The following is a 13,067-nucleotide window of genomic DNA, read 5'->3' as shown; positions in this document are numbered from 1 at the left end:
TAGAATTTTAGGTTTGGACTTCTGATTGAACTTAATTTATCAAATCCAAGTACTTTTTTTTGTATGAAAAAACTAATTAATGGTCACCCTTGAATCTTACTATAGAAGGGAACATGTTCGTGCTTTATGTTAATTATTCTTGTGTTTTTGGGTTAGATACACCTGAACCTGGTTCATGAAAACTATGATCTACATAGAAGTTAATGTTTGGTTCCATTTCGAAACTAATATTTAATTGTCTTTTTGGTGTTGATTAGGTGTTCCGGTAGCCAAAAACAAAAACAGAAACAGAATTAGGTCATTTGTTTGGTTTGAAGAAAAAATTTTATCTCAAAAAAATATTTGGGGCCAAAGGCAAGGTTAGCCGACTTATTTAGACCCAACTAACAAAAATATAAATTAACATGCTGGAAGACATTGACCGATCCGATATCCTGTTAATTAAAAATAAGTCCGTTCAATATGGTAAAACTGAACCGAACCGAAATAGACAATATGGTTTGGTTTTGGTATATACCATATAAACTGAATAGATATAATTTTATAAAAACCGTAGGATTTGGATATGGTTTGGTATATAACCGATTAAACCGAATAAATCGAACAAAACCGATTAAAAGTAGAAACATGTAAATATGTATCTATTTTATAACAATACATGAAAAACTATCTGTGACATAAGTTAAATTTGTGTTAATAACTATTACCATATAAAATAGTAATAAAAAACCTTAATTTGTAAAACACTTGAACCATAATTAAATAACAATACATCGCAATTCAGACATTTTATTTTCTACGTCTTCTTTTGATATTTTTGTTTTATTTTAGTCTTCACTAAATTAATATGAAGATTATAAATTTGATGGACAATAATTAATGAAAAAATTTCACAACTTTTTTTCTTATCTGTAAACAAACAGAGTTTCTTGTTCAATTGAAAAAGCATGACTTTAATGAACACTAAATATGGAAGAGTGGAAAAAATTTTCTTTCATGTTTCTGTTTTGTTTCATATTTTTATTTTTAAAATTTCAAGCTTTGATTTTAGTTATAGATTTGATTATTTTATTTGATGGTAGAAGCATTTTTTTTTTTCATTTATTTGAACATGTAATATATTTTTAATAAATGATTGTGTTGACAATATGACTCTAAAATTCATATAATATGATCTCAAACTAAATAATTATGTTTTTTGGTATAAAACCGAATAAACCGAAAACCGACGGTATATAAACCGAACCGAACCGAAGTAAATATGGATTTAAAATGGTAGTTATATTTTACTAATCGAAATACCGGAAACCGAAAAAAACCGAACCTAAACCGAACCGATATCCGGATTGAACATCCCTAAAAACAATTCAATACATTGACATTTTACAAAAGCTGAGTCTTACGGTTAAATTTCGTTATCAAATGGAAAACGAACATTTTGTTTGGCAAGTCTTACTTCACTATTTTGTGGTAAACATTATTAGTTGGAGAATGTCGGGTGGGCGTTCGGGTACCCATTCGGGTTCGGTTCGGGTCTATTCGGGTTTTAGGTTTTCGGGATTAAAGATTTCAGTCTCATTTGGATATTTCTAAATTTCGGTTCGGGTTCGGGTTCGGTTCAGATCTTTGCAGGTTCGATTTGGGTTCGGATAACCTATTTAAATTATCTTTAAAATTTTAAAATTCATTATATATTTTAAATTACTCAAAATCTATAAACAAAATAATATATTACATATAAATTTGAATAAAATATGTTAAAATACTTTTTCGGATCGGTTTCGGTACTACTTTTTGGGATCGGATTCGGTTCTTTTTTTGGATTCGGGTTTTCTCCCAACCCTAGAGAATATAGTTTGACCAATAACGCTCTTTTTGAATGCTCACCAGTTTATAACTATTTCCAATTTCCATTCCAACTTGATTTCCCTCCAGAGACCGGAGTCAGGAATCGTGTTGACCAAAATTTATTACCTTTTTGGTGAATAACTAAGAGCAGCTTTACCGCGGAATCCAAAATGGGTTTCTGCATCAAATAAGGATGTGAACCCACGTTTTTTTTAAAAAGCGGTCCCTAAAGTTCTCAGTTACGGATCGCTCTTGGCCAGTTTGTTACACTATTTTGCGGGTCCCACGACACGTGGCGGCACGCGATTGGTTTCGTTTTATTTTTTATTTTTAAATCAGATAAAACAAAAAAAAAAAAAATTTAAAAACCCTCACCCGATAATCATGCTCTAATATAGGGTTTCCTTATGGACACGAAGAGATGTTTTAGTTACGAACAATACTTAGGTTCACCGCCAATTAACCTCACCTTCTAGGACCAATCAAAATACCACATAGATAATTAATTTAAAATATTAAATTTATTTAAAAATAACTTTAAAAAAAACGCCATGACTCCGCTAGCTAAACCGTAAACCGTAAATCTTAAATTTTAAACCCTAAACCTTAAATCCTAAACCTAAATCCTAAACCCAAATCCTAGACCCTAAACCCTAAACCCATATTGTATACCCTAGACCCAAACTGTATACCGTAAACCCAAACCATAAACCCAAACCATATACCCTAAACCTAAATCCTAGACCCTAAACCCAAACCTTATAGCGTCTAGGTTTAGGGTTTGGGTTTAGGGTTTACGGTTTGGGTTTTAAGTCTAAGATTTGGGTTTAGGGTATACGATTTAGGTTTAGGGTCTAGGATTTGGTTTAGGGTATAGGGTTTGGATTTAAGGTTTACGGTTTGGGTTTAGAGTCTAGGATTTGGGTTTAGAGTATACGGTTTGGGTTTAGGGTCTAGGATTTGAGTTTAGGGTATAGGGTTTGGGTTTAAGATTTACGGTTTAGGGTTAAGAATTTATGATTTCAGGTTTACGGTTTAGCTGGCGGCGTTAGCGTTGTTAAAATTAGCATTATTATTTTTTAGTTATTTTAAAATAATTTAATATTTTTTAATTAATTATTTATGTGGTACTTTGATTGGTCCTAGAAGGAGAGGTGAATTTAAATGTTCAAAGTAAGATTTGAGTTTAGGGTATACAGTTTGTGTTTAGGGTCTAGGATTTGGTTTAGGGTATAGGTTTGGGTTTAGGGTTCACGGTTTGGGTTTAGGGTCTAGGATTTGGGTTTAGAGTATACGATATGGGTTTAGGGTCTAGGATTTGGGTTTAGGGTACAAGGTTTGGGTTTAAGATTTACGGTTTAGGGTTAAGAATTTAAGATTTCAGGTTTACGGTTTACCTGGCGGCGTCTTGTTAAAATTAGCATTATTATTTTTTAGTTATTTTAAAATAAATTTAAAAGTTTTTAATTAATAATTTACGTGGCACTTTGATTGGTCATAGAATGTGAGGTGAATTTAAATGTTCATCTCTCTTTGTAGGACCAATCAAAGTTCCACATAGATAATTAATTAATAATATTAAATTTATTTAAAAATAACTAAAAAAAAAATAACGTCATGACGCCGCTAGCTAAACCGTAAACCCTAAATCTTAAATTCTAAACCCGGAACCTTAAATCATAAACCTAAACCCTAAGATTTGAGTTTAGGGTATACGATTTGGGTTTAGAGTCTAGGATTTGGTTTAGGGTATAGGGTTTGGAGTTTAGGTTTAGGGTTTGGGTTTAGGGTCTAGGATTTGGGTTTACGTTATAGGATTTGGGTTTAAGATTTATGGTTTAAGGTTGAGAATTTAACATTTCAGGTTTACGGTTAACTGGCGGCGTCAGCGTTGTTAAAATTAACATTATTTTTTTTAGTTATTTTAAAATAAATTTAATATTTTTTAATTAATAATGTACGTGACACTTTGATTGGTCATAGAAGAAAAGGCGAATTTAAAAGTTTTTCATATGGGGTGGACATAACTTTTGTTCTTACCTTACTATTGGTGGAAAGTGGAAACGTCTTCAGATTATGTGTACATACAAATCTTCACTAAATACGGATGCTAATATAGCTAGTTCGCAAGCACTAATGCAAATCAACAGCCTGTGAACCTCTGCAACAATGGTTTAGTAACCTCGTGGATAGGATAACTGATTTTATAGTGCACACCCACCGCTGGTTCTGGGCAAAGCCGAATGAAACATTCGTCTAGGATCCCCAAATTTTTTAAAAAGGCCCCTAAATTTTTTAAATTTTTTTTTTCAATGAAATCTTTACAAAAATCACCTAAAACCTCCAAAATTTGAGGGCCGGCCCCGTGCACACCACTCGCAATTCTATGTGATTAGTGACGCGAGAGCTTAGACAGCCTCAACTGTTTATAGAATTCATTGACTTATAATCGCAGTTCAATGAAAAGTATTTCTTGGAATACTATTATTGACTTTTGGAAAGTTCTGTTTCTGTAGTAGAGCTAACCGAGTCAAACATAAACAGTCATATAAACCAGTACTTGGTCAAATTTCAACTACAAAAGTTGATGAATATATCTGTTTCTTTAGATACATGTTTGTAAGACATCGTTAGGAATGGTATATGTGTATTGTGAACTTTTCTCGATGGTTGTTTTAATATATAAACGGATATTGTTGGAATAGCTTCATGGTTTATTTTTAACATATATTCATGTTCAATACCACATACGCCAACCCAGTGCCGTCTTAACCAATATAATGACTCTAGGCGAAACATTAAATATAGACCCTTTTAAAAATATCTTCTATATTTTTTCTTCATTGCATTTTCTTTAACTTGAACGAAAAGAAGCTCTAAGACCTGAAATAAAAAAAAAGTATCAATTCTTTAAAAGATGAAAAAACACTTTTGCGTGTTGCAGTTCTATTTATATTGTTTACAAAATTAATTTGTTTGTATCTATATATGCACAAATATCCAATATCGTTATGTTGAATCTATCGTGTTCTTTATCCGGACTACGTAATGTTAAATTAGGCAAGGGAATAGAAAACACATTCTAAACTAGGGAAGGGAATAGAGAACACATCCTAAACCATACACTTGGAATGCAAGGGAATAGTTATCAACTTATCATTTTTGTTCCATTTGCTTAGATGCCAATTTATTAAATTATCTTATATAAAAATTAATTAACCATGAAACTACACTTTATCAAGTAGGGTACACCTAATCTCGCTTTTGGTTTTGTTTCAATCCGTATGTAATATGTTCTTTAGTTCTGTTTAATCTAATGTTTTAATTGTTTTATTTTTTTTGAAACAATCTAATGTTTTAATTTGGATTCGATTTTAAGAATACGACTAATCTGATGATGTATTTCCAGGAATCTAAAGTTCGAGGCTATGAGCAAACTCAAGAATACCAATACTGAAATTTGTTATGTTCTGGTTCGACTTTAACTAAATTGATAAGAAATATATAAAATAAATTATACATAATCAATCGATATTAAAAAATGTATTCACAAACACATGATAATATGATATAATGAATAAATCCAATTAAAATAACAATCTCAGAAAATTTGTTTCTTGATCTCGAGGTCAAGCTACAAGACGGACCAATACGAATCAAAATCAAGAACGGACTATTGTCTCGAAGCAGTGGAGACCGTCGAGCTCCAGAGCAAACCTCGGAGTCTTCTGCACCAAACTTATCTTATTGCTTGCGTTTTCCTCCTTCTGCGTTTGCTTTTGCAGTACGGCAGGTTTGAGGGTGGCGGTGGAGGTAGCGTTAAGCGAAGAAACCATAAGGTTCTTTCCCATAAGCTCTACGAAGAGGGCGTCGAAGGCACTGAACATCGAGTTCATGATGAAAATTAAAGATAATTAACAAGACCAAGAGACTTTGAAGTTTCCGGAGAGAGAGAGAGAGAGAGATTTTTCAAATTAAGAAATGTGTTTGTGAGGTTATTATGATTTACAATGACGAATAGAGTTTATTTATATACAGAGAGAGTCAGAGAGACCGTGTTGCTTCTGACTCTGGGTTTATTTATTTACAATGACGAAGAATTTGGGTGGCTTTCCCCAACAATTTATTTCCAAGTTGCTTCTTGGACGCGTGAGAAGCCACCCCTGCGCGTTACGTAACAAATTGCAAAAAAAACATATAAGTCATGTCACCATGTCAGATTCTCACATGATACAGTCAGTCATTCGCAAGTAATCCACTTTCGTTTTCCGTATTTAAAGGGTAACATAAAGGTAATTTAACGCACATATCTCATAGAAATTCTCAAAAAATAATTAATATATGATATTTCATTATGAAAATTAGTTTATAATTTTGAATTTATAATTATTATACTGTTACTTGTACTTATGATATTTGAATTTCTTTATAAGATAACATGGATGTAAACGCTTTTACAAATATTACCAGAAACGAAAAAGTTTAATTATAATTCACCGAAAGAATAAAGGTTGTAAGCGTGCATTACTGAGAAAACAGGATTTGTATAAGTCATAAGTGTATTCGTTTCTTTACGTGCAATCTAGTTGAAGAAAGTTTCAATTATCCGAAAGAATCCTTTTGATTGATAAATTTTTACAAAGGGTGTGGCGTAGGTTACACGCGCTGAAGAGAAGATGGAGCACGAAGCAGCCTAAGAGCATCTCCAACCCCATTCCATAATTTACTGTAAAATAAAGCAAAAAATGGAGTGATGAATAAATAAAAGGACAGAACTTAGGTTCACCCCCTAGGGTGAACCTTTAAATTAACTGCACACTTTATGACCAATCAAAATGACACATAGATTATTAATTAAAAAATATTAAATTAAATAAAAAATAGCTACAAAAAATAAAAACTCTAATTTTAACGACGTTAACGCTTCCAGCTAAACCCTAAATCTTAAATTCTAAACCCTATACCCTAAATTCTAAACCCAATCCAAATCCCTAAACCCAAACCCTATACCCTAAACCATAATCCTAGACCCTAAACCCAAATTATATACCCTGAACCCAAAAACTAGACTATAAACCTAAACTCTATACCCTAAACCCAAGTCTTAGACCCTAAACCCAAACCGTAAACCTTAAATCCAAATTATATATCCTAAACCCAAAACATTAACTATAAGTCCAAACGGTAAATCCTAATCCCAAACCGTAAATCCTAAACCCAAAACCTATATCCTAAACCCAAATCCTAGACCTAGAACCCAAATAGTAAACCCTACACTGAAACCCCAAACTTAGATACTATAGGGTTTGGGTTAAGGTTTACGGTTTGGGTTTATAGTCTAAGACTTGGGTTTAGGGTATAGAGTTTAGGTTTATAGTTTATTTTTTGGGTTTAAGGTATATAATTTGGGTTTAGGGTCTAGGATTAGGGTTTAGGGTCTAGGATTAGAGTTTAAAGTTTATGGTTTGGGTTTATGGTGTAGGACTTGGGTTTAGGGTTTAGAGTTTAGATTTATAGTCTAGTTTTTGGGTTTAGGGTATATAATTTGGGTTTAGGATCTAGGATTAGGTTTTAGGGTATAGGGTTTGAGTTTAAAGGTTTGGATTTGGGTTTAGAATTTAGGATATACGGTTTAGAGTTTAGCTGGAAGCGTTAGTGTCGTTAAAATTAGCGTTTTTAGTTTTTGTAACTATTTTTTGTTTAATTTAATATTTTTTAATTAATAATCTATGTATCAGTTTGATTGATCATAAAGGGTGGGGTAAATTTAAAGGTTCACCTTATGGGGTGAACCTAAGTTCTGTCCTAAATAAAATGGAGTGGGGTTGGAGATGGTCTAATATGGTCCAAGTTGGGGTTGAAACTTGAAACTTGAAACTTGAAACTTGAATGTGGATAGACATTGGAAGGCCGTTATTGAATCTTAAATAGTTTGCGTTGTGGGTCCTCCCATTCACATGGCTTTTTCCTTCTCGTGTTTAGGCATGTCGTAACACTCGAAATTGCGTTTCCACCACCTCGAGACCAAAATAAATACGTTAAAAACTTTATTAGTTTATACACATATTTGTTGCAAATAAAAAAGGGTTTATAAAGTGCATATGCGGCTTATTGGACCGATCACCGATGACAAATCGCTTGTTTTTTTTATAATATTCACTGTTCCGAAGAGAACAAGCCCACAAAAGGTAGAAGGCCATCTGCATCGGTAAAGCCCACCAAAGGTATAAAGCCATCTGCATCGGTAAAGCTCTTAATGAGCTTCTGAAAAATTAAACCAATTAAAATAAATGGAAAATTAGACAAAATAGACACTCTCAATTTTTAATTGTCCTTTTAATACTTTTAATATTTTTTGCAATTCTAGACATGTTTTACATTTCTTTTATGAGAAAATAATAAACTGAATGTTAAAAAAGTAAAAGAAAAATATGAAAACTATTGGAAACATAAACATGACACTATATATGCTTTAATTTTTTTTTAAAAAGAAATCAAATTTTATTTTATCTTCTAACTACAGTTAGAAAACTCATTCTAGTAATCTACTTAGTTTAGAAATCGGATACTAAGTTTTATAGATAGATATATCCATCGTATATAGCGTAAACTAACATTTCTTATATATTCTAACGAAGCTATAATCCGTTACGTTATAATCAAGAAAGTTGTCTTCAGTCTACCTACAGCTTGATAACGACATATAGCCACAACGCAATGATATACCTTATCTATATTATTTGCCATAACCTTTTCTGTATTTTACCTTATGTGACGCTTAAGGAAGAATATGTTTCTCACCTACTCTACTGTGTTCTGCGTAAGGTAAGATACATATTCTAGGCAAATCCGAAAAATATGGAAACTTCCATATTCGGTTAAAGATGTTTCCTAAATCTAAACTAAATCTACCATAAATCTCTTATAGAATATTTTCTCCCACGTTTTTTTGGCTCCTCCCATGATCTTTCCCTGATCTTTTTCTCTTTCGTTCTTTGTGTTTCTCTCTTCTTCATCGACATAATCATCTCTTCTCTCTATCAATACAACATGGTTCTAATCTATGTTAAATCTGGTGAATGGATGTGTAGTTGCAATGACGAGTGGAGTTTCGTGGTAGACAAAGAAAGGCGTAGTTGAATGGTTAAAATGTTTCTTGGTATGTTGTATCAAAAACTTCAATCATAACAAATATCTTTCAATAAACTGAATCATGTCAATACATTGATGAAAAAGAAATCACACTATATTTTGAAATTTTATAGAATAGCTACTAAAATAAATCACACAGTACATTGAGCTTCAATTCTAAAGTTTTGATTTCAAGGAATTTTTTCTGATTTTACAAACATAGAACCATACTCTTATTGTATTTAGAAGAAAGTGGTTACACATACCTGAGACTTGAGAGCTTCATCAGCGAGAAAAGAAAGATGAATCAGCAAAAAAAAATCACAGAGCGAAAGGAGCAAAAGGTGAAGAGCCAAAGTCAGCAAAGAGACTATTTTTTTAACTAAATGGTAGAACAATGGAAGAAACAAAGAATGGACGAACTAATGAGAAAAAATCTTAAGTTTTGGGAAACAACAAAGCTTCTTCATCGCATCAAAAAACTGGAAAGAAATCTAATTCCTTCAACTATTCATTAGGCTGAAAATAAAGTAAATGTTATAAACCAAAGTACGGTAGAAGTCCATATTCGAAGGCCCATATTCGAACTCAACTCTTGTGCAAGATAAGTTTATCATACCTTAGTTGATTCATGTTATCTTGTTGGCATTCATGTTATCTAATGCTCTTCGTGTTGTTTCATGAGTCGAAGGAATTAAAATCTAATATCAACAAGGAGTTCAAGCCGAGAGGAGTTCCTGCCCGTGAGATCAATTTTTTTTTCCATTCAGATCAAAAGGAGTTCGTAGGCGTTCCCGATCCGTCTCAGCTCAGCCTACAGACGATCTCAGTCCGATCCTAGCTCAGACGAACTCAGCCTCAGCTCGCATCCCGGACAGTTCGCGTTCCCGACAGCAAGCATCCCGTTCGCGACAACTCCAGCTCACGACCTCAGCCTCAATCCGTTGGCGATCCGATAGCAGTCAGCTCGCGTCCCGTTCGTGCTCCAGTTTGCGGTTCATCCCTTTGGTGGTCCGTTCAACAAACATGTAAGGTTAAAGGTAATTTGAAACCTAAGAACCCATAATCGAATATGGATTGTTTGACAAAGAATTAAAACCATAAAACCCTAATCTTTTATGAATCAAAAACCATAGGGTAATAGATCAAAACCCCAAAGAGTAAATCGAAGCTCAAAAGTTCGATACCCCAAACCCTAATCGAGATTGATCACTTGATCAATTAAAATCGAAATCTTTAATGGTTTTGAATCTCAAATCGAATCCCATTGATCTAAGATCAAACTCGAAAACCTAAAACCCTAAAACACATTCAATTTTTGCATAAACCCTAATTTGAAATCTGATTGATTGATTAAAACTAATTGAATGTTGATTGAGATTGAATTTGATCATATTGAAATCAAAATTACTAGCTTTGATAGATTGAAATCCAAAACCCTAATTTTGTAATCGAAATTTGAATTTGATCACATAGAATTGTTGCTAGTATTGATTCATAACTAAAATTGATTAATTGATTGAATGATTCAAGATTGAAACCCTAATTGAAACCGCCTGTTATGATAAGTGTTTCCATATAACCTAGTCTTGATTGTTTGATATCGAATACTTGAATCTGAAAATGTATAATCTGGTTGAAACTGAAACTACATGCTAGGTTAATTGTTTTAGACTTGATCATACCTTGTGGTCGTGCGGCTTGTTGCATCATTCATACATAACCTAATTTGATCATATTGATTGATTGCAATTACGCTTAGAATCTTATGCTAGGATGGTAATGAATTGATTCCATCAAGTAGCCGTGTGGCTTGATCTTTGACTTGGCCGAGAGATTTGTTTGTGCATTACTGTATTGATTGCATCATGCATATTTCGTATGAACTGATAGAAACCACCTAATCACATGCTAGGATTATTAAAACTTGATTGTATGATCTGTTTGTTAATATAAATTGCATGTTTTAGGTTTGCAAATCATATGCTAAACATTAAAATCAAAATCGCATGCTAGACATAGAAAATTAAATCGCATGTTTAGGTTTAAAATCTGTTTTTGTTAATCACATGATAGGATTGATAAAACCTAATTGTTTGATCTGATCTCTAATAGAAATTACATGTTTTAATTTTAGAAATCGAAACATAAACATTAAAACTGAAATTGCATGCTAAAACCTAGAACCCCTAAGTTATTAGGGTTTTTGTCTTGGCCAATTTTATGCTTGTATAACTTGATATTTTTCATGCATAAATACATGTTTGGGGTTGCATAATTAGACTAAGAATAATTACATGTTCTTGTGTCTAAATCCTATTAGAATTAGGATTTGAAATTTAACCTAAAATCTGATCGCATGTTTATTGGAATTTCCTGAAAAATTTAAAACTTAATAAATTTAAATTATAATTCCAGAATTTGATCATATGAAACCTAGGGATAAAATTTCATGATTAGATTGAAATTATTCATATGCTAATTGATTAAAAATCGATTAGACGTAGGAAATTGAAATCGCATGATTAAATCCTATTAGAAATAGAAATTGCCTTGATCACATGCTATTGATTGAAATCTGATTTGGTTGCTTGATCACATGATATGTTTAAAATCTGAATCGTATGTCTTAACCAAATCTGATTCGCATGCTTCAAACCCAAAATCTGATTTGTTTGATCGCCTAGCTCGCATGCTAAGAAATTAAAATATGGATTGATTGTTAAAGATAAAATCCGATTGCATGCAGCATGGAACCTAGATTTAATTTGCTCAGTCACATGCTCACATGATCCAAATCTGATATGCTAGCTGATTACTTGATTGAAAATGATGCATTGCTTGTTTAAAACATAGAGATTGCATGAAATCCTATTTGCATGATTAAAAGCTTGGCCTAGCTTAAATCTTATCAAATGCAAATTCTAAATTCTCTTGGCCAACTTTTAAAAGACCTTGACCGAAGGCAAAAGCTTGGCCAAATTGAAATTTCTATTGGCCAAATATGAAATCTAGTCAAACTAATAGAATCTCTTGGCCAAAGCATTTTGGTAAAATCATCTTGGCCGAATCCCCTTGGCCAAAGTCTTTTGAATAATCTATCTTGGCCGAATTTAAATCTCTATTAATCCAATCAGACTTAATTTATTTCTGGCTATTTGTTGCACACTTTGATTTATTTAATGCATGATGTTTTCAAAATTATTGTCTAAGGGAACAAAATTTGATATTAAATTACCTAAGTTTCGGATTCAATACGAGATAAATGAACATTAAATGTTATTATCTCGAGGGGGAGAATCAGAGAATCCTTAAATAAGTTAAGCATCCACGACAACAATAGCCCAAATAGAACTCGGCCAAAATCAAATCTGAAAACAAAATTGCACAACAAAAAGATTATATAGAGATTAATGATTGGAAACCCGGTCATGCCATTCCGGTTAAGTATGCGACATTCTATTGAATGGTTTAAGATATGCTGCCCCTTTGAATAAGAGAATTGATAATATGTGTATTCACCATGATATTTCAAAAAATAAGCAAGAAATTTCGTGGGCTTGATCACCCACGGATGGACTGATCATCCATCATATATGACGACATATGGTTGTACATATCCTTGTCAAAATCTGCAATACGTTTGCAAGAGTAATTGGTGATACCGGTGGATTTATGAATCCTTATAAGTTGCAGCAAAATTTGTTCGCATAATGCCAAAGAACAAATAGAGACTCTCCCATAAATTTGATAAAGGGTCAAGAATTAATGTTCCCGTATAGAGAACTTAAATAAGTTGCTCCACCACAAAGTTATAAGATGAGATCTGAAATTTAATTAAGTGTATACGTTGGATATAAATCTCCATAAGAATACATAAGGCCACGAGAGATATGATTAAGGCTAAGCCATGAATTAGATAAATCCGTATATCCAACTTCAGAGAGAGAAATAATAAGCTGGTAAACGATTTCGAGAATGAATAATGATCCTCAAATATGAATATAGAATAAGAGTCCAAAGAATGAATCATTCTCAGAACTTAAACAAGTCAATTGCCAGACATGTTTGATGACCCAAATTGAAAT

General features: G+C 32.6%; 1 protein-coding gene across 1 annotated transcript; it reads right to left on the bottom strand.

Moving 5' to 3' along the window:
• Positions 1-5,351: 5,351 nt before the first annotated feature.
• On the bottom strand, positions 5,352-5,914 carry BNAC05G51340D. Its single transcript, XM_013814554.3, has one exon. The coding sequence runs from the start codon at positions 5,742-5,744 to the stop codon at positions 5,511-5,513; it is 234 nt and encodes a 77-aa protein (XP_013670008.1). The 5' UTR covers positions 5,745-5,914; the 3' UTR covers positions 5,352-5,510.
• Positions 5,915-13,067: the final 7,153 nt, after the last annotated feature.

The sequence above is a fragment of the Brassica napus genome, chromosome C5 (assembly GCF_020379485.1).
Source record: "Brassica napus cultivar Da-Ae chromosome C5, Da-Ae, whole genome shotgun sequence".
NCBI classification, from domain to species: Eukaryota; Viridiplantae; Streptophyta; class Magnoliopsida; order Brassicales; family Brassicaceae; genus Brassica; species Brassica napus.
Note: the sequence above shows the minus strand (reverse complement) of the source record. Positions and strands in the feature narration are given on the sequence as shown.